The 23,198-nt window shown below is 46.9% G+C and overlaps 1 protein-coding gene across 1 annotated transcript in view; it reads right to left on the reverse strand.

Annotated features, from left to right (window-relative positions):
• The window catches only part of SMC1B (structural maintenance of chromosomes 1B), a 1,336,696-nt gene that overhangs the window by 247,774 nt on the left and 1,065,724 nt on the right, over nucleotides 1-23,198 (reverse strand). The window contains exon 20 of the mRNA XM_030213853.1: nucleotides 5,126-5,282. Coding sequence (XP_030069713.1) covers nucleotides 5,126-5,282 — 157 coding nt within the window. The remainder of the gene's footprint in view (nucleotides 1-5,125; nucleotides 5,283-23,198) is intronic.

The raw sequence follows: 23,198 nt of genomic DNA on the forward strand, positions 1-23,198 counted from the left end.
GCGCGCCGCAGCGGCACGAGCGCCGCAGCTATTCAGTTTAAATAGAAAAGTACAACTTGCTTTTTTGATTGGAGGCGGAGTTTCGCGGGTCACGTGACCCCGCCCAGAAATCGTCAGCAGGATAGCCCCGAGTAGGGAGGTAAAATCTAAACACATAAAAATAATAAAAGCAAAATAAAAACACTTTTCTTAGTTGAAAACAGCTTTAACAGCTCTCAATGCAGTCCAATATTCTCAATAATCAGTTCTCAGCAGCACGAGCGCCACAGCTATTCAGTTTAAATAGAAAAGTACAACTTGCTTTTTTGATTGGAGGCGGAGTTTCGCGGGTCACATGACCCCGCCCAGAAATCGTCAGCAGGATAGCCCCGATTAGGGAGGTAAAATTTTTTTGATTGGAGGCGGAGTTTCGCGGGTCACATGCCAATACCTAATGCAGAAACCCTTGACACCACATGAAAGCACTGGACCTGGGCAACCTTCAATGCTTCTGGACACTCCTTCTTTAGTAGCGCATGGACTTCTGCAGCCTTATCTGGGAGCAGAGAGTCTACAAACTCTGCTACACTGCGCACAAAGTTCCACATGTAGGACACAAGCATTGAGTCCTGATAAACCTTCCACCCAAAAGACTCCAAGGTTCTACCATCCAGTCCCGGGAGCACCGAGGCATTAGCTTTTTTGAGGGCAAATTAGACTACTATAGAATGGAGTGGCAGCTGTTGCTTTTTGAATCTGGGAGCCTTTTGGACTCTATACATAGATTCCACATTCCCCGGGCACAGGCTACAGAGAGAGAGGGGGGGGGGGGGGGAGTCTCCAAATTCCTCATCTGTGCTGCATGAGGGATGCCATGCATGGGCACTGTCACGGCTTTCTTAGGAGGATCCTCTAGTCAATGACGTCCAACATCTCAGCCCTGAGCTCATCCCCAACTTCTAAATCAAATGGGATGGTCTTGGCCAACTCCCTCAAAAAACTGACAAAGGAGAGTTTCTGTGGTGGGGACTTTCTCCTTGCTTGAGGTGGGGAAGGGTCTGATGGGAGACAAAGGGAGTCCTACTCCGAGATTTCCTCTGGTTCAACTTCAGAAGCCCAAGAGCGGTCTCAGTCAGTAAAATACTCCTCTTGAGTAGGCCGAGTCTGCATCTATCTCAGTCTATTGGACTTGTATTCAGACTGTGAACAAGAGTGCCAAGGGCAGGCCCTTTCCTAGACATTGGGGGAACTTCCTCTCCCGATGCGCTGGAGAGGAGTACCACTCTTCTGATGCTGGTGAGGCACTGGTGTCAATGAACGGGCAACAAAGCATGGGCCTCAAGAATCAGTTGGGGTAGAGCTATGATTGGCATCAACACCCTCAAGGCTTTGGAACTGTGCTGAGCAAAGATCTGCTCCAACTCCTCCTGCAATAGGACCCAGAACCGGTCCTCAGGGACAGACATTGGCAAAGGAGGGGCTGGTGTCAGTGTGGAGACAGCCTGCAAAGATGATGGAGCTGAATCGGAAGGCTGGTCCCGGTTTCAAGGAGAATGGCACACCGGTACAGACCTCATAGAGGGAGAGCAATCCCCTTGGTGCTGATGCTTCTGGAGCTCCTGGCACCGTACTTTAAGTCAGACTGATGTCAGTACTCCTTCACCTTTGCTAGATGCTTGACATCGGGATTCCTTGGTGCCAATGCGGACAATGTTGAATCCTGATGTGTCCACATTTTTGTGTCCAATGCAAGTCGGTCTGACTGGGCCCTATTTGTGTCAAATGTTGAGACAGGGGAAGACCTGTAGGGGTATTTCCCTGTGATCTCACCTGAGCTGGTCTTGCTTCATACAAGCCTAATGCATCCTGTTACCACAAGATGGCTGCTACAACCTCTGACCTGAACCTTTCTGTGTCAGCAAGATCCAGCTTTTCAGCTTGTGGAAAATTACTAGCAGGCAGACCACAGCCAAGGACATTCTGTGTTACAACCACCCTGTTATCACCCTGAGAAGCTGAGAAGGGAGTGAGTCCTATGGCTCCAGAAATCCTGGTTAGAACCAGAGATGCAGACCAGAAAGTTACCATTTTCAAGGTCACAAAACAAAGGACACTTCTTGCCCATGCGGTGAGCAAGACAAGAAGAAGATTGGTTCCCAACTGTCACCTGATGGAAAGGTACTGAGAAAGTAGGAACAGAAGTTAGGGAGAGAAGCAGAGAGTTTTGGACTGACAAGAGAAAGGAGAAGACCTGAAATACCTGTGAACTGAATATCTAGTGAAGATACTCGTTGGCTCAGCTATACCAGCCCTGAAGTACAGCACGGAGTGATTGTGACCCTGCTTCCTGCAGAGAGACCCTGAACTATATCCGAGACTAAGGCTCGCTGTAGAGACAGCTGGAGTCTAAGAAGAAGTCTACCCCCATCTCCTCGAGAGTCTGCCTTGAGAGACAGCACGGTGAGATTCAGTGATTTACTTTCTATAATCTGAGAAAGACAGGTTACGTCATAACTTGTGGTCAAGAGATAAAGCTGCTAACTTTGTATTTGGCATAAGAACCGTAGTTTAGGTTACAAATCAGGTTTCTGTAATTACCTATGTCAGGTTCTCAGGTTCGGGCTCTGGAGCAAACGTGAGCCCTTGGGTTGCTGACTAGGAGTGACAGCAGCAGGCAAAACCCACCAACCAACGCTAGGCAAGCACACCGACACCGGCAGGGACTGCAGGCACCGCCCAGCGAGCCGGAACACACAGACTGGAACACTGGACTGGAATTCCCCGGACTGGAGGACACAGGACTGGAACCCCGGACCGGAACACTGGACGGGAATCCCCCGGACTGGAATACTGGACTGGAATCCCCCGGACTGGAACACCGGAATGGAACCCCCCCGGACTGGAACACTGGACTGAATTCCCCCGGACTGGAGGACACAGGACTGGAGCACACCGGACTGGTCCACACAGCTTCACCTGCACTTAGCTACTAAGCCCCCCCAGGAGTTGAGCTTCTGGGTTCGAGTAGCCGGCAGGACTTACTGGACGACACAGGGACCAGGACTAGAACAAGCTGTAACTGAAGTGCACCTAACTCCTAAAGTGACCAAAAGTGTTCCTAAGCCCAGCACCAACAGAAAAGCTCCTAAGCCCTCCACTAACAGCAGTGCTCCTAATAGAAACTAACAGGGGTGCCCCTACGCCCTACACTAACAGAAGTGCAGGGAAGCCACAAGGGAAAAGGAAGGGAAGACAAATGCCCGACCTAACACTGGTGCTTCCTAAGCACCAAGCTGCAGCAGCTAAACACGGGTTCTCACCCCGGTGCTTCCTAAGCACCAAGCTACAGCAGCTAAACACAGGTCATGAGGAAAAGCGGGGAAGACACAAGGAAACAGGCAGGAAAGCCAAATACCCAAACAACAAAAGGTGCTTCCTAAGCACTTACTAATAAGGGTGCTCCCAGCACCAAACTCCAGCACTGCACCAACAGCAGTGCTACTCACCGTAACAAAAGGGAAAAACAGGGAAGTCTAACACACAAGTCACAAGTGCACACTGCACTAAACTAACCCGGACCTAAAGCAAGTAGCCAGAAGCAAACGTTGTGAAGGCCCTGAAGGAAAGAACACCACTTCCTTAACAAGGCCCTCCCTGATGATGTCACACTCCCTAGACCTAGGCAAAAGCACACTGACCCAGAGAGGCCCAACCCACACCAATGCAACACCGTGAAGCACTTGAAGCCAGTACACCCAAAGAGAGGTAGAGCTAACTCAGTCCACCCACACAGCTGTAGTAAAGTAAAACAATTAACCCCATGCTGCTGGAAGCTGCCAGCACAGAGAGACAGAGCCAGCTCAGAAAGGACAGAGAAAAGAAACAGAAGCCAGCTAAGAAGCTGACCCCCAGGAAAGAGGTAAGTTTGAGAGGGGTTCTGACCCCAATCATAACAACCTAGTATTGTAGTCCAGAAAGAATCATTGTGTATAGTATTCAGTAGTAATCTAGTTCTGTTTTATTATTATCAGCAAGTTCTATATTTTTGTATTTTGCTAAGCCTTGCAACAGAGTGATTCTATATATTTCTACATCTTCTTATCTATAATAAAATCTAATATATATATATATATATATATATATATATATATATATATATATATATATATATATATAAGCTTTGGCTTTGGTTTCACTTCTCGGTAACGGCAAGTTTGGCTAGGAGCCAAAAGCAAGGTCCTAAGTTCCCCTAGACAAGAGTCCAGAATATTTGCTTATGCAGAGTTCTGCATCATAGGACCTTGGCGTAAATAATAATCTGTTGGGAGTTATTTTACTATAGGAATTATTTATGATTATTCTACCTACAGACCTCCTCAATGCCTGTGCACTCTCAACATCCGACACAACTCCTCCAAGTCATGAAGACTAGTGCGCCTCTGATGATGACGGACCGGACTTAGATGCACCAAAACGTTCTTGCACAGGGCTTCACAACTCTTCTGGGTTCTCTTTTGCATTTGAGAACAGAGTTTACAGTTGGAGGCTTAGTGGTCTGGTACAAGGCCTGATAAGCACCAATTGTGAGGGTTAGTCATAGAGATGACCTTGCCCCACCGAGAACACTTCTTAAAACCACTGGGAGTTTTAAGGGGCAAAAACAGCTGAAGCAAAATCAAACGGCTCTTTTTTATTTTTGAAAAACAAAAATATACCTGACTAGATGTTTAAGTCTAGGAGGGCCAATGGAGATGCGCAAACAAAGAAAACCTAAATAGGCTGAAAAAACACTAGAAAAACTAAAAAATGAATAATGGACAAAGAAAATGAAGAGATAAGCAGGAAAAAGGTCCTGCATACTTTATGAAAGGCACCAAAAATAATTTGAGAGATGCACTGAGGACAGCTGACTAAAACGCAACTGGTCTGCTTCAAGGAAAGACAAAGACTGTTGGTCCTGTGCGTTCACAATGAAAGGCACTGCCAATGGCTTCAGAAAACACTAGAATGCAGGGTAGCGGGTTTCGTTGGATGACATTACTCATATTTGGTAAGTGCTGTCCAAGTACAGAAATATAAAAATAAATCAGAGGCACATGCAATATTTTTATACAACTATTATTAATTTTAGAAACTTGACATTTACCATCTATTGATTCTTGAAATTTATCCTTGACATTCTGTAGTTTCTCCAAAGCTCTTAGATTTGGTGCAGCTGTTTTTAACAATATACTTTCCTGAGATGCTGTTTGTTGCTGCATGCAAGTAAGTTGGGCTGCTATCTCTACATCAGTCCTCAGATCCTAAATGCAAGGCAATGAAAAAATATTACAGTACTATATATATTTAGACTTGAAAAGTAGCATTTTCAACTTAGAACACTTCAGATAGTACAGAATGCCGCTATTTGCATTCTTTCTCATGCCCATCGCTACGACCATGTTACTTCATTTATGAGAGAACCACTTTGATTTGTTGTGAAAGGCGGTATATTAAGTGCCTGAATAAACATCAACATAAACATAGTGAAACTGCTTGGGGTTCACAGCATGGAATCTAGCTTCTTTCTGGGATCTTGCCTGGTACTTGTGACCCAGACTGACCATGGTTTAGAAACAGGATACTGGGCTTGAACAACCTTTGGTCTGAGCTATGATGGCACATCCTTAAATGTAAAGCCAATGAAATTTAGTACATCCCCACTGTCAACCTGAGACAGAATTTAGATTAGATGTGAGCAAGTCTAGAGGAGTTCAATACCAATTTTCAGTAGTAGCGACTACTAGCACAAATACGACTCCATCTGCAAAACTGCCCAAGTTTAAGTATGAAGAGTATTAAAGCATGGCCAATTTAAAACACAATAGTCAGGGTCACTAGTAAACACCACACATTAAAAATTTGAAGATGTGCCGGGAAAGTTATTACTTTACAAGAATGTTTATTGAATGGGGATACTGGGCTGTATTCTTGTGTGGCAATACTCTGCTGATTTGCTGAGGTATTGCAGATTGATTCAAATATATATGTAGCTAGCCCATTATATTCATACATTAAATGGGGTCTCTTTGTGCAAAAAGGTGGATTCTAAAGAGTGGCTTTTTTTTTTGATATGCCAGCTGAAGACTTGAACGTGCATGGAATAAGAAGAAAGATGATCAAACTTTCACTGCATGGAAACTAATGTTAAGAAAATATAAATATTCTATCAGACAATAGAAAAGGTCATATTACAACTCCAAAATAAGGCAAAACAATAGGGATCTACATAAATTATTTCAATTTGTACATAACCTTTTAGACGTTACACCAATCACCTTATCTAACTTTAATGAGAAAATCATCAAACCTTGCCAACTAATTCCTTCAACTATGTAAAATTCATCGACTATTTAGATCCGACAGCCAATGAATATCCTGCAGATAGAATAGGACAAATTTCCATTTATTAACTGAAGACATTGTCGCCCAAATGATCAACAAATTTTCCAAATCCCACTGCAAACTGGATGCATGTGTCAGGTTCTCAGGTTCAGAGCCCGCGGGGCTGGGCTCTGGAGCAAAACGTGAACCCTTGGGCTGCTGCCGAGGAGCGACAGCAGCAGGCAAAACCCACCAACCAACGCTGGGCAAGCACACCGGCAGGGACTGCAGGCACTGCCCAGCGAACCGGAACACATGGACTGTAATCCCCCGGACTGGAGGACACAGGACTGGAACACTGGACTGCAATCCCCCGGACTGGAGGACACAGGACTGGAACACACCGGACCGGAACACAGTGGACTGGAGCGCACCAGACTGGAACACACCGGACCGGAACACACTGGACTGGAGCACACTGGACTGGTCCCCACAGCTTCACCTGCACTTAGCTACTAAGCCCCCCAGGAGTTGAGCTCCTGGGTTCGAGTAGCCGACAGGACTTACTGGACGACACAGGGACCAGGACTAGAACAAGCTGTAACTGAAGTGCACCTAACTCCTAAAGTGACCAAAAGTGTTCCTAAGCCCAGCACCAACAGAAAAGCTCCTCAGCCCTCCACTAACAGCAGTGCTCCTAATAGAAACTAACAGGGGTGCCCCCACGCCCTACACTAACAGAAGTGCAGGGAAACCACAAGGGAAAAGGAAGGGAAGACAAATGCCAGACCTAACACTGGTACTTCCTAAGCACCAAGCTGCAGCAGCTAAACATGGGTTCTCACCCCGGTGCTTCCAAAGCACCCAGCTACAGCAGCTAACCACAGGTCATGAGGAAAAGCGGGGCAAGCACAAGGAAACAAGCAGGAAAGCCAAATACCCCAACAACAAAAGGTGCTTCCTAAACACTTACTCACAAGGGAGCTCCCAGCACCAAACTCCAGCACTGCACTAACAGCAGTGCTACACACCGTAACAAAAGGGAAAAACAGGGAAGTCAAACACACAAGTCACAAGTGCACACTGCACTAAACTAACCTGGACCTAAAGCAAGTAGCCAGAAGCAAACGTTGCGAAGGCCCTGAAGGAAAGAACCCACTTCCTTATCAAGGCCCTCCCTGATGATGTCACACTCCCTAGACCCAGGCAACAGCACACTAACCCAGAGCACACTGAAAACCATAGAGGCCCCACCCACACCAATGCAACACCGTGAAACACTTGAAGCCAGTACACCCAAAGAGAGTTAGAGCAACTCAGACTACCCACACAGGTGCAGTATAGTGAAACAATTAGAGCCCTGCTGCTGGAAGCTGCCAGCACAGAGAGACAGAGCCAGCTCAGAAAGGACAGACAAAGAAACAGAAGCCAGCTAAGAAGTTGACCCCCTGGAAAGAGGTAAGTTTGAGAGGGGTTCAGACCCCAATCATAACAGCACCTCCCCCTCAAGACTCCCGTGTCCCCACGGGAGCTCCAGGTCTCAAAAGACAATTTAGGTCTCCATGGGTAGCTGTGATGAAATCTCCCAATGGGTTTTATAACATAAATCTGGATGGCTGGGCAGGAAGTAACTAGTACATCTGGAACTTGGAAACCAGAGTGGCTTTGGCCGCCACGAGGCTCTTTAGTACGGCTGCTAGGCAGGATCAGAGTCTTGGATGCACCAAGTGGAGTTCTATTCAACAGGAACCATCTCCTGAAGGAGTCCACAACTTCCTTGACTTCCTGGCACTCCACTGTAGCAGCCAGAACTGGCCTAGAGCCCACACCCATCCTGGAATCTGAAGCCGGACAGGAACTCGAACTGGACTTCAGACTGGACCTTACTTCTTGGCTGGAGCTGGAACTCAGAAGGAGTTCAACATCTTGGCTGAAATGGGAACTCGGAGTAGACTCAGCATCTTGCCTGAGACTGCAACCTGGTCCGGCCTCAGCATCTTGGCCGGAACTGCCACTCAACTCGGATTCAGCATCTTGGCTGGACTTGGTACTCAGCATAGGCTCAGCATCTCGGCTGGCACTGGAACTCGCTCCGGACTAAGCATCTTGGCCGGAACTGCAACTTGACCCGGACTCAGCCTCTTGACCGGGACTGCAACTTGACCCAGACTCAGCATTTTGCCTGGGACTGGAACTCCAACTTGACCCGGTCTCAGCATCTTGCCTGGGACTGGAACTCCAACTTGACCCAGACTCAGCATCTTGCCTGGGACTGGAAATCCAACTTGACCCGGACTCAGCATCTTGGCTGGGACTGCAACTTGACCCGGACTCAGCATCTTGCCTGGAACTGGAACTCCAACTCTCACCGGACTCAACATCTTGACCGGAGTTGCAACTTGACCCGGACTCAGCATCTTGCCTGGAACTGGAATTCCAACTTGGCCCGGACTCGGCATCTTGGCCGGGACTGCAACTTGACCCAGACTCAGCATCTTGCCTGGGACTGGAACTCCAACTCTCACCGGACTCAGCATCTTGGCCGGGACGGCAACTCTCACCGGACTCAGCATCTTGGCTGGGACTGTAACTTGACCCGGACTCTGCATCTTGCCCGGGACTGTAACTCAATTCTGATTCGGCATCTCGGCTGAACTCTGCACTCGGTGCAGACTCAGCACTCATCGTGGACTCGTCATCTTGGCTGGGCTCTGCACTCGGTGTAGACTCAGCACTCATCGTGGACTCATTGTCTCGGCTGGACTCTGTACTCAGTGCAGACTCAGCACTCATAGTGGACTCAGTATCTCGGCTGGCCTCTACACTCAGTGCAGACTCAGCACTCATCATGGACTCATCACTCGGTGTAGACTCAGCATCCCGGCTGGGACTGCAACTTGATCCAGACTCAGCATCTTGACTGCCAATGCTGCAACTCACTCCAGACTCAGCATCTTGACTGGAACTACAACTCGATCCAGACTCAGCATCTTGACTGGAACTGCAACTCAATCCAGACTCAGCATCTTGACTGGAACTACAACTCGATCCAGACTCAGCATTCATCATGGACTCATCACTCGGTGTAGACTCAGCATCCTGGCTGGGACTGCAACTCGATCCATACTCAGCATCTTGACTGGAACTACAACTCGATCCAGACTCAGCATCTTGACTGCCAATGCTGCAACTCACTCCAGACTCAGCATCTTGACTGGAACCGCAACTCAATCCAGACTCAGCATCTTGACTGCCAATGCTGCAACTCGATCCAGACTCCTCATCTTGACTGGAACTACAACTCGATCCAGACTCAGCATCTTGACTGGAACCGCAACTCAATCCAGACTCAGCATCTTGACTGCCAATGCTGCAACTCGATCCAGACTCCTCATCTTGACTGGAACTACAACTCGATCTAGACTCAGCATCTTGACTGGAACTGCAACTCGATCCAGACTCAGCGTCTTGACTGCCAATGCTGCAACTCACTCTAGACTCAGCATCTTGGCTGCCCCTGCTGCAACTTGCTCCGGACTCAGCATCTTGGCTGTCACTGCTGCAACTCGCTCCGGACTCAGCATCTGGGCTGTCATGGCTGCATCTCGCTCCGGACTCAGCATCTGGGCTGGAACTCAAAACAGACTCAGGCACTGGGCTGGAACTCAGTGTGGACTCAGAAGCTTGGCAGACAAAGCCCTTCAGGCTGGACTCAGAAGTTTGTCGGGAAAAATCAGGAAGCCACCTTCTTTCAGCTTGGGCTTCAGGAGTATCCCGTAGGGTTGGCTCCGAGAGGAGTTGGAAGCGGTAAAAGAACAGCTTGGTAGAAGGGTCAATAGCAGAAACTGGGTTCTCTTCGAACCCAAGCCAGGAGACACGTCTTCTTTCCGCTGCAGCTTCAGGAGTATTCTTCAAGGCTGGATCAGACAAAAGTGCAACCCGGTAATCCTGGAGTGTCAGAAACGGATCCAGATCAAAAATAGGGTTGTAACTGGGATCCAAACTTGTACTAGGAGGCTTGGTTTGAAGCGCCACTTGAACTGGACTCCGAGGCTTGCGTGGAGGCGCCATCTGGACTGGCACCAGAGGCTTGGTGAGAAGCCCCTCTCGGACTGGACTCTGAAGCTTGGCTGGAAGCGCTGCTCGGACTGGATTCAGAGGCTTGTCTGGGCGCGCTGCTTGAACGGGACTGGACCCCTGCTGGGCCCAGAGCGTGGAATTCCTAAGACGTCTCCTCTCAGCGACAGCTTCAGGAGTATCCCACAAAGCTGGATTCAAGACCAGGCTGCGGCGATATTCAGCGAGCGTGATAAAAGGGTCCATATCTGAAACTGGGTTTTCAGCGATTCCAAGCCACCGGACACGTTTTCTCTCAGCTGCCGCTTCAGGGGTCTTCTTCAAAACAGGATGAGACAAAAGTTTCCCACGATACTGCGAAGAGTCATAGAAGGATCAAGGACAACGATGGAGCTGGACCCCAGCTGGGTCAGCTGGGTGGGGGTTCTTGCCGGGCTCATGGCCTTCGCAATCTGTCAGGTTCTCAGGTTCAGAGCCCGCGGGGCTGGGCTCTGGAGCAAAACGTGAACCCTTGGGCTGCTGCCGAGGAGCGACAGCAGCAGGCAAAACCCACCAACCAACGCTGGGCAAGCACACCGGCAGGGACTGCAGGCACTGCCCAGCGAACCGGAACACATGGACTGTAATCCCCCGGACTGGAGGACACAGGACTGGAACACTGGACTGCAATCCCCCGGACTGGAGGACACAGGACTGGAACACACCGGACCGGATCACAGTGGACTGGAGCGCACCAGACTGGAACACACCGGACCGGAACACACTGGACTGGAGCACACTGGACTGGTCCCCACAGCTTCACCTGCACTTAGCTACTAAGCCCCCCAGGAGTTGAGCTCCTGGGTTCGAGTAGCCGACAGGACTTACTGGACGACACAGGGACCAGGACTAGAACAAGCTGTAACTGAAGTGCACCTAACTCCTAAAGTGACCAAAAGTGTTCCTAAGCCCAGCACCAACAGAAAAGCTCCTAAGCCCTCCACTAACAGCAGTGCTCCTAATAGAAACTAACAGGGGTGCCCCCACACCCTACACTAACAGAAGTGCAGGGAAACCACAAGGGAAAAGGAAGGGAAGACAAATGCCAGACCTAACACTGGTACTTCCTAAGCACCAAGCTGCAGCAGCTAAACATGGGTTCTCACCCCGGTGCTTCCAAAGCACCCAGCTACAGCAGCTAACCACAGGTCATGAGGAAAAGCGGGGCAAGCACAAGGAAACAAGCAGGAAAGCCAAATACCCCAACAACAAAAGGTGCTTCCTAAACACTTACTCACAAGGGAGCTCCCAGCACCAAACTCCAGCACTGCACTAACAGCAGTGCTACACACCGTAACAAAAGGGAAAAACAGGGAAGTCAAACACACAAGTCACAAGTGCACACTGCACTAAACTAACCTGGACCTAAAGCAAGTAGCCAGAAGCAAACGTTGCGAAGGCCCTGAAGGAAAGAACCCACTTCCTTATCAAGGCCCTCCCTGATGATGTCACACTCCCTAGACCCAGGCAACAGCACACTAACCCAGAGCACACTGAAAACCATAGAGGCCCCACCCACACCAATGCAACACCGTGAAACACTTGAAGCCAGTACACCCAAGAGAGTTAGAGCAACTCAGACTACCCACACAGGTGCAGTATAGTGAAACAATTAGAGCCCTGCTGCTGGAAGCTGCCAGCACAGAGAGACAGAGCCAGCTCAGAAAGGACAGACAAAGAAACAGAAGCCAGCTAAGAAGCTGACCCCCAGGAAAGAGGTAAGTTTGAGAGGGGTTCAGACCCCAATCATAACAGCATGCCCCAGCTACTTAATAAAATCTGCCCCTCAGCGTTTCATAACAGATCTCACCTCTTACTTAAATCACATGCTGCAACACGGTCTCTTTCCCACGGATAAAGGCAATATCCTACTGACACCAATTCCCAAAGACCAGAAAAAAAAGCTAAATGATATAACTAATTATCGTCCAGTGGCATCCATCCCTCTAGTAGTCAAGTTAATGGAAAGTCTGGTAACTATAGAACTTACAGACTACTTGAACAACTTCTCAGTACTACACTCTTCCCAATCTGGATTCCGTGCTAATCACAGCACAGAAACAGTTCTAATAACACTCATGACCAAATTCAAACATATTATTGTAACTGGTAATAATGTCCTCCTGTTACAATTCGACATGTCCAGCGTGTCTGACATGGTCAACCATGATATTCTATTAAACATTCTAGAATATTTCGGAATAGGAAGAAATGTATTGAATTGGTTTCATAATTTTCTAACAAGAACATACCAGGTAATATCTCAATCGATTATATCATCACCATGGAGACCGGAATGTGGTGTGCCTCAGGGATCTCCACTTTCACCGATTCTCTTTAATCTAATGATGTTACCTTTGGCCAAAGCATTGTCTAACCAAGATCTAAATCCATATATTTATGCCGATGATGTGACAATATATATTCCGTTCAAAAAGAACTTATCAGAAATTGCAGACAAAATAAATTGCAGCTTCCAAATTATGAACTCATGGGCAGACGCTTTCCAATTAAAGCTGAATACAGAAAAGACACAATGCCTAATATTATCATCGCAATATAACAAAATCAACTATCCCAACATAAGCACGCCAAACCATACTCTCCATGTTGCGGACACCCTGAAACTCCTAGGCGTAACAATTGATCACAATCTTAATCTAGACTGCCATGTAAAAAATGTCATAAAGAAAATGTTCTATGCAATGTGGAGGCTCAGAAGAGCAAGACCTTTCTTCCCAAGAGAAACATTTCGCGTATTGGTGCAATCATTGGTTCTGAGCCATTTGGACTACTGTAATTCCTTATACGCGGGATGCAAGGCACAAACCATCAAGAAACTCCAGACGGCCCAGAACACCGCAGCCAGATTGATATTCGGCAAGGCGAAATATGAAAGTGCCAGACCCCTTAGAGAAAGCCTGCATTGACTCCCACTGAAAGATCGTATTGCATTCAAGATATGTACCTTGGTCCATAAAATCATTTATGGAGATGCCCCATCATACGTCAGACCTAACTGACTTACCAGAGAGAAACAACAAAAGTTCATCACGCACCTGCTTAAACCTTCATTATCCCAGTTGCAGAGGACTTAAAATACAAGTCTGTACATACATCCAGTTTCTCATACACCTGCACACAACTATGAAATGAATTAGCGATCGCCATAAAAACAATACACGATCTAACAACCTTCCAAAAGTTATTAAAGACCTACTTATTCATAAAGGCGAACAATAAAGATTCCCCATAACGATCTGACTTCCTAATTATTCCAATCACAACTATTAAGGAACCCTCCTATCTGTTCATCCTAATTACATCCTCATGACTGAATATTATATCTTGTCCTGATATCATTATGTTATGTTATGTTGATCTTTCAATCCACTTCCAATCCAATATGATTTACTTATGTACTCTTATTTGTAACAATTCTAAAATTATTATTCCGTTAATATGATTGCTCTGATATTCTATGTACCCATCTGTATCTATATTCTGAAATTCTTATCCTATAATGTGTACATGTTGTTATAACATTTTGTAAGCCACATTGAGCCTGCAAATAGGTGGGAAAATGTGGGATACAAGTGCAGCAAATAAATAAATAAATTATTTATTTTTCAGTTGTATAAATAGTTTCTGAAGGTATATCTACCCGTTAGCTTAAGGCGGTATATCAAGTTTCACCTAAATATTTCTTGAGCTTTGAGAATCAGTGGGGCATTGATTAGGAGCTCCCCCAAGCTCATCTACATTGCTAAAATTTATAAAGGGGATCCCCAAGCAGGTATGCCATACAGAATTGCGTAAAATATAGTTTAGTGTGAGCCACAGGGCCTACTTTTTTAATTCTCAAGCTTACAAAGCAGGCTGTAGGTTCACTCTAGTTTGTAAGAAATGTAACAAGAGAATACCTTTTATCATTCATTATGGGTACGTCTACCGATAAAGGGTTATTGGAGTTCCATTGCTAGTTTTCTGGACAGAATATTGGAACAGTCAATAATTCTTAGTTCCACAGGATTTCTATTGGTAAAGTTAGAAGTAATGGGAATCAAGGGCAAAGGACCAAATCTATTGGCTGCTAAGGCCTGTATTATGGAGAAAAAAAATGTATTTTTCATTATTGGGTTCAGAAAGCCACCCTAATTTTGGTATTGGTATAACAAATTTCATACACTATTGCTTATGGAGCTGAATGATGCTCCCTTAAATGCCAAAGTTTCTTTTAGTTGGGACTACAATATTCAATGTCTGTTTTCTAGCAAACAGTCTCATTTTGACCCATTAGGACAATCTCCTGAAAACAAAGAAAACCTCTACACAGTTATTTCATGCTCGGAGGAGGGGGAGTTAAAGGGTTACATGGGTGGGAATTAGGGTGTATAGGGGATCAGTACTAGTACATCTCTGTTTCAAACTTTGGGGGCTATAAGAGTCCATGTATGCAGTTATATAGTGCTGGGAAAAGGTGTTGGAGGAACGGAGTAGGGGGGAGAGAGGGGTGGTGGTGTTCCGTTGTATATTTTCAAGAAAAATTGTGAACTGTTACTGGTGTTTTTCTGCTGTGCGGTTTTGTCAGTTCAATAAAAATGTTGTTAAAATGTTTTCTGTTTGCCCACAAATGTCAATAAGCATTCACCCAAAAACAAATATTCATTTGAAAATGGTATAATTGTTGGAAAATGTGCTTGCTTGCTCTATAAAAGATGGAAGTTTATTCAAGTCAAAGGCCTTTAGCTATGGCATTTCCAGGAGTCATACTTTGCTGGTTGAATATTCCATTTAGTAAGATACTCTAAGAAAAAAGAAAGCTCTCTATTTCAGATCAGCTCTCTTCTTGATGACTGCAATCCTGAAAAATACAAACTGCATTGAATTCTTTATGATGTACTAATAATAGCGATTGTGGAGCTTGCAGTCTTGAAGGTAGTGCAAACTAATTTTCAAAGGGAAACAACTCAGTTTTGCTTTCAGAGGTAGTGCAAACTAATTTTCAAAGGGAAACAACTCAGTTTTGCTTTCAGAGGGAAATGTTATAACAGGCAGGCTGATATTCAGCGCTATTCCTGGCCGGTTAAATAGTTAGATATGAATGAAATTCAGGCAGTGCATGCAAATCTCTCTCTTGCATATTTATTGTGGATATCCTGAAAACCCGATGGGACTAGCTGTGCCCCGAGGACTGGGCTGGGAATGGCTGGCCTAAATTGTAGGTACTGATATTTACACCTACTCAGGAGCAGGCCCAAATGTTAGGATGTAATGTATAGGGGGGGGGGGGGTGTCACGTGATGCTGCACTGCTGAGCGGACGCGGATCGCTGTTAATTATCGAGCAAACCCCAGCAATCCTTTAACCCCAACCATTCTGGGACGTACAGTGAGCCTCGGAACTTTTAAGGATACTGTTTGGTGACCACCATACCTTTGTAGGTTTGGGCGCTGCGTTGGATGCTGGCAAAACCCTGAGAGTGGTGAGGGACTGCGTTGCTCGCACGAGTCTTGGCAGCTGACCAGGAGGCAGCACCCGAAATGCCAATGGTGACTTTACAGGAAGAGGAGTCAGAAAACTTACAAAGCAACTTACCGCTGTTCTGGACGACAGGTTGTCTAAGTTACAAACATCTGTAGATGATATTCGAGAGAACTTGGAATGGCAGGGCTCCCGACTGCAAAGAGCAGAGGAGCGCGTTTCCAACCAGGAGGACTGCGTGGTCAACACGGAGGCACGCCTTGCTGATCTGGAATCCCAATATCAGGCGATCCTGCAGCACGTTGAGGAGCAAGAAAACAGAGGGAGAAGAAACAATGATTGCATTATTGGCCTCCCTGAATCAGTTAAGGAACAGGAGCTGTGGGATTTCCTGGAGTGGTGGTTACCTCAGAAACTGGGCTCTCTACCAGCTGATCTCTCTATGAAAGTGGAATGCATTCACCGCATTGGCATGCTCAAGGAGGGAGATCCGTGACCCCGGCCAGTTAGGGCTACAGTCCTAAGCTATGCAGAAAAAGAGAAACTTATGCAATGCTATCCAGTCTTTTGCATTGAGTGTCACATGTATGATTATCTCCCAGTTGGTGAGCGGTTATATGTGTGTGCCCGATGCAAAGAGCTCCTAGCTCTCAGAGAACAGGTCCATTCTCTTGAGGCTAGAGTAGCAGACTTGGTGGAGCTGAGGGAGACAGAGAGGTACATAGAGGAGACCTACAGGGATGTTGTAGAGAAGTCCCACCTCCAGTCTGGTAGCCCCTGTGCTAACTTGGAGGAGGGAGGTCTCCTAGAAGGACAGCATCACCCTGATGAAGTAGGAAGAAGTACTCCTGTAGTCAGGGCCTACCCACCAGGGGATGTACTATCCTCTCACACCAAGGATATGTCTACAAGTGCTGCCCAGGAGGGAAGGGTTAGGACAGCTGTTGTAGGTGATGATTCGATCATTAGGCATATAGATAGCTGGGTGGCTGGTAGACATTAGGATCGCCTGGTGACTTGCCTCCCTGGTGTGAAGGTGGCGGATCTCACGCGTCACCTACATAGGATTTTAGATAGTGCTGGGGAGGAGCCAGCTGTCTTGGTACATGTGGGTACCAATGACATAGGAAAATGTGGGAGAGAGGTTTTGGAAGTCAAATTTAGGCTCTTAGGTAGAAAGCTCAAATCCAGAACCTCTAGGGTAGCATTTTCTGAAGTGCTACCCGTTCCACGCGCAGGGCCCAAAAGACAGGCAGAGCTCCGGAGTCTCAATGCGTGGATGAGACGATGGTGCAGAGAGAAGGGTTTTAGATTTGTTAGGAACTGGCCAACATTCTGGGGAAGGGGAGCCAATTCTGGAAGGATGGGCTCCACTTTAACCAGGGTGGGACCAGGCTGCTGGCATCAGCATTTAAAAAGGAGCTAGAGACTTCCGGTGACGTCATGACCGAGAGAGGTTGATAGCAGCGACCTCTCCGGCTCCCGATCTCCCTCCGCAACATAATTATTGGGACCCCAAGATAAATTTATAGGCAAGAGGATACCTGAGGGTGTCGGGGTGGTGGAGGAAAATTTACAACTCTGCAGACAGCGTTATGGCGGCTAGAGCTGTACAGAAAGATAAACTCCGCGGCAGGGGATCTTCGGCATGGATTGCCGAGATTACAGCAGAAATGTCCTCAGTGATGGAAGACCTGTTGGAGCGCTGACTTTCCCCGATAGATTCCAAGCTAGAATAAGACCAGCTCTCGGACCTCTCATGCAACTGCATAGTGTTCCAGGCTCAGGTGAATGAGGTGGAGGACAGAGTGACGGTGGTAGAGGAATCGCAGGACTCCCTTAAAAAGAAGCTGCTGGCAATGGAAGACAAGCTTGAGGACCTTGAAAATAGATCTAGAAGGAATAATCTCCATATGATCGGGCTACCAGAAAGTGTACCAAAGCGGGGCCTGGAGAACTTTCTGTCCCGCTGGATTTCACGGAAACTACAGCTCCCAGAAGCCTTAGGACCCCTGCACATAGAACGGGCTCATCGACTGGGAGCAAAAACAACAGGAACAAATAAACCTTGAGTGGACATAATGCGATTTCTGAATTATGCCCATAAGCTAGAGGTGATGCTGTTACTAAGAACTGGGAAAGTACTGACATATGAAGGAGTGCAGGTCCGGTCTTCCAAGATTATTCGGCAGGAGTGGCTGCAAAGCGCCAAGTGTTTTCGGATATATGCTCCAAAGTTTTCCACAAAAAAAATCAGGTTTGCACTACAATATCCAGCAAAATTGCGAATAACCGATAATGGAACTACCAGAGTCTATGAGATAGTGACAGCAGCCCAGGAATTTCTGCAGCAATTGGAGCCAACAAATTCTGAAGTACGCTGAGATGATTTGGATTACAACTTATGTGAGCAAATTGAGATGGCGGTGATCTGGTTACTCTGTGAGATTTGAAATCTTTTGATTGGTTTAAAGTTGCAGCAACGCAGTAAGAGGAGAAGACGTTGGATCCGGGCAAATAAGATACTGAGCTAGGGGATTATTGACAATGAACTGCTTCCATCCTAAGGGTGCAGGATGGACAGTTCAGAAGGAGACTACGGTGGAAAAAAAGAGAAGGACATTTCCGTTTGCCTAGGTGCTCAGGTATCGGGAGAAATTTTCAGGTGATTGTATATATAAAAATCTTGGACAGACTGACTCTTGCATTATGGAGGGAAGGACGTTGGAAGTGATGGTCCCAGTAGGTGGGGTCTGGTACATGGGGTTGGGGGGTGTGGAAGGAGGGGGGAGTTAGGTGGGGAGAGGGGATGAGGATTGGTAGGGATGAGCAGGGGGTTAATTTTGGGGTCTTTAGGCATGTAATGAGGCGATGGGTTCCTGACTGGGATCCAAATTTCTGGATCTGTGTTTTGAGGGATATTGGGGGGGGGGGGAAGCAAGTCAATGAGTGATCAGCTCAGGAAACAAGGGGTTATTGTTGGAGACACAGTGTGATCAAGGCTGGGGGGGGGGGGGGGGGCAGAGGCTGGGATGTCCCCTCCGGATACAAGAACGAACTTATGGAGAAATAGTCAAAGCTTTCAAATTAATGAAATGGTAAAAATTATATCATGGAATGTAGGTGGAGTGAATTTGCCTATAAAGCGTTCCAAGATTTTACAACAACTAAAGAGGCAGAGGACAGATATTGCACTTCTGCAAGAAACACACTTGAATCAGATTGAGCACGCCAAACTTAATATATGGTGGGTTGGGGATTGTATAGCAGTGCATGCACAGGGGAAGAAGGGAGGTGTGGCTATATTATTCAGGAAAGGACTGGCCTCAGCGATAACTCCACTTTTGGTAGACCCCACAGGAAGGTATGTCATCTTAGAGGCCCTGGTTGGTAGACAGAAACTGCTAATCTGTAACATATATGCCCGTAATAATTATGATCGGAAATTCTTTCAACCAGTTATAAATTTCTTACTGAAACAACCGCATACAGCGATAGTGGTGGGAGGAGATTTCAATGCAGCCTGGTACCCCTCCCTAGATAGATCAGCCCTGGGGAGTGCTTCTTCATCCTATATAATAATTCTCACCTCCAACGTTCTGAGGCTGCCTGGAACCGTGGTTTCCGGCCAGAGCTGCTCAGGAAAGTGGAGTAGATAAAAGTGACGTCATTCCTGAAGTGCCACTGATTGGCTGCTATGACATGCTGCAGGACGTTCAATAGACAGGAGTGGAAGTGAACAAAGCAAGTCTATGGTAAGCAAGGAAGCCCATTAGTTAATCTCTGATTCCACTCCCCAAAGCAGCCGTCATTCCTATACACTCAAAAAAAAAGGAAACCTAGGATGCTTCTCATTGCCGTTTTTACAGCTGTTTCCACTGGACAAAAGGAGGGGGGAGACACACAGACCCTGCAACTGGGAGGGGGGGAGGGGGGACCCTTCAACTGGGGAAAAGGGAGGGGGGAGGGGGGACCCTGCAACTGGGAAAAAAGGAGGAAGGGATGGAGAGGGGGACCCTGTAACTGGGAAAAAGGGAGGATGGGAGGAGGGGGGAACCTGCAACTGGGAGGGAGGGAGGGAGGGAGGGGGGGGAACACCCCTGCAAATGGGAGACATATCGGGGGGGCGACCCTCGAACTGGGAGAGAGGGGGGACCCTGGCACATACTCTCATTCTCACACACCCACTCGCACCCAGTCTCACGCTCTCTCTGTCACAAACACACACACTCGCACATTCACACTCTCTCAAACATACACACTCCGAGGAAAACCTTGCTAGCGCCCGTTTCCTTTAAATCAGAAACGGGCCTTTTTTACTAGTACTATAATAACAGAGGCCTTTTGCAGCTGAGTCATTTGCTGGATCTGATAGACGTATGGCGAGTGCTACACCCGGGAGATAAAAACTATACCCACCTTTCACGGGCACATTCGACCCAGTCGCGAATTGATTACCTTTTGACATCGCAACAGATGTTTGGGGAGGTTACAGCGGCGGAAATTAGGCCGTATGCTGTTTCTGACCACGCATGGGTGGCAGTGGAGTGAGTGCCACGTGGAATGGCTAGGCAAGGAAACAGATGGCAATTCCCCATAGAATTATACACAGACCCGGTGCTCAAGGCCCGATTGCACGCCAGTTGGGAAGCGTATGCAGTACATAATCAAGAACAGCAAGATGACCAAGTTTTATACTGGGAAGCAGCGAAAGCAGTGCTCAGAGGAGAAATTATAAGCCATGTTCATTTTGTGTGCACAGTGCGGGATAGGGAGATCCTAAGATTAAGCAAACAGCTTTGCCAGGCAAGGAGGCGGTTTGGGGGGACACTGAGGAACGTCATAAACAAGTGTTAGAGCTGCAATCAGCATTGAATGAACTCTTGCAGGGGAGGGCGCTTAAGTCTCAGGTTTATTACCGTTATATGCTCTATAAACATGGGAATAAAGTGGATAAACTGATGGCGAAATTGATTAAACCACGGGGAGGGGCTAGGAATATTCTCACACTTAGGCAAAAAGGGGGAGGCTCTACCAATTCAGATAAGGCAATTTGTGATATCTTTCAGGCCTTTTATAGGGAGCTGTATGCCCCTCCGGTAGACTTGGGGCTTCCAAGCCGGATATATCTGGATAATCTTAACTTACCGAGACTTACATCAAGGGAACTTGATCGCCTTAACCAGTTAATAACAGAGGATGAAGTTGCTATGGTAATAGCCCATAGCCCATTGTTGAAGGCCCCTGGACCAGATGGCCTCCGAGCTGAGTTTTATAAATTGATGGGGGCAGATATTATATCTGATTTAACCAAGTTCCTAAATCAATTAATAGAGAAAAAGACGTTGCTGTCTGACTTAAATAGAGCACAAATAGTAGTGTTGCTTAAGCTGGGAAAAGATCCCTCGGAACCGACATCGTACCGTCCCATCTCCCTGTTAAATTATGATGCTAAGTTACTGGCAAAAGCTCTGGCTAACAGACTGGTGTGTCTGCTGCCCCACTTGATACATGCCAGGTTGGCGTTGTAGGAGGTAGGTCTGTGGGCAAAAACCTTAGGGCGATTCTGGCTACCCTGGATAGTAGCTCTCAAAGCGAGTTGCAATTGCTGCTGGTCAGTTTTGACGTGGAAAAAGCCTTTGATAAGGTAAATTGGGAATTCCTCTTTGCTACGTTAGAGTGCTATGGATTTTCCGGACGTTTTGTTGCGGCAATACAAGCCTTACATGATAACCCTAGTGCGACGATTTGGGTTAATGGACTTGAATCGTCAAGTTTTCCTATTAGGAAGGGCACTTTTATTCGTTTTGGCTCTGGATCCTCTTGTTAGGGATATTATGGGGAATCCAATGATCAAAGGGGTTCAAATAGGTTCCCACGTATTTAAGGTTGCAGCATTTGCAGATGACCTGTTGGTACATCTCTCGAATCCAAAAGAGTCATTAGAGACACTTTTTGAGGCTTTTCGTGAATATGGGGATTACGCGGGATTCCGAATCAACCTGGATAAGTCTGAGGCCTTGGCTTCCCCAGCAGTAATTAGGGGGGACTGGGACACAGAGTTTCCATTGCGGTGGGCAGGTGAATCTTTCAAATACCTAGGTATCAGGCTTACAATGAACACCTCCAAAATATATCATTTAAATGTTAGGATTCTCTTAGAGGATACCATGGAAAAGTTAGATTCCTGGGTGGGGCTTCCGTTATCCTTACTGGGCAGGGTAAATTTAATTAAAATGGTTATATTCCCTAGATGGCTTTATGTATTGCAAACATTACCTATTTGCCTGCTGAAGAAAGATTTGAAACTGGTTACCAGACTCTTTAGCCGCTTTTGTTGGGCGGGGAAAAAAACAAAATTCAGTCAAGAAACTCTAATTGGGGGCTGGAAACAAGGAAGCGTAGGCTTCCCGGACTTGTTCCTTTAGAATCAGGCATGCCTCCTTCGCCATTTGGGAGATTGGTTTAATTTTACGCAAACCTACACACCTATAAACCTTGAGCAAGATTTCTTTGCCCCTCATGATGTATTTGCGCATTTACATCTGCCCTATGGTAAGGTACCCCCCCCCCCCCCCCCAATTTAAAAACAGCTTATTGCTTCAGCCTCTGTGTGAGGCGTGGCAATGGTGGGTGCGGCTATTGGGAGGGAACCCATATGCCACAGACCAAATACCTATTATAGGGAATGCAGCATTTGAGGTGGGAATGGATAGCCTGATCTTTCGTGTGTGGGCAAGCCATGGTATCACAAAACTGGAGCATTTGTTACAAGATAGTGGGGATATACTACCATATGAAGCTTTACAAGATAGAGTGGGACATACTTGGGGGAATAGGTTTGCCTACGCACAAGTCAAACATTATCTAAACTCCTTGAATCAGACCTCCCTGAGAAGTCGTCTGGGAGGACGGATTTGGGATTTTTTTAATGAGATCTTGACAGAACAATTCTCGGTCTCGGAACTCCATGGGGCCCCGGTTTGACAAAGACCTGAGAGACAAAGACCTAATATGAAAGTCTTAAAAACCAATGGGAACAGGATTTAGGGTCCTCTTTAGCGTCACGGGAGGTGGAAGCTTCTTTGAGAGGAATTCGGGCGCTGGTAATGGATGAAAGGCTGAGAGAGTGCGGGTACAGAGTGGTCTTAAGAGGCTATATGTCCAAAGTACAGTTAGCACATGCACTGGGGTCAGATGACTCAGCATGCTCTAAATGTGTGGGGGGGGTCCCAGCTCTTTTTATCATGCATTGT

This window comes from Microcaecilia unicolor, chromosome 9, assembly GCF_901765095.1.
Source record: "Microcaecilia unicolor chromosome 9, aMicUni1.1, whole genome shotgun sequence".
Lineage (NCBI taxonomy): Eukaryota > Metazoa > Chordata > Amphibia > Gymnophiona > Siphonopidae > Microcaecilia > Microcaecilia unicolor.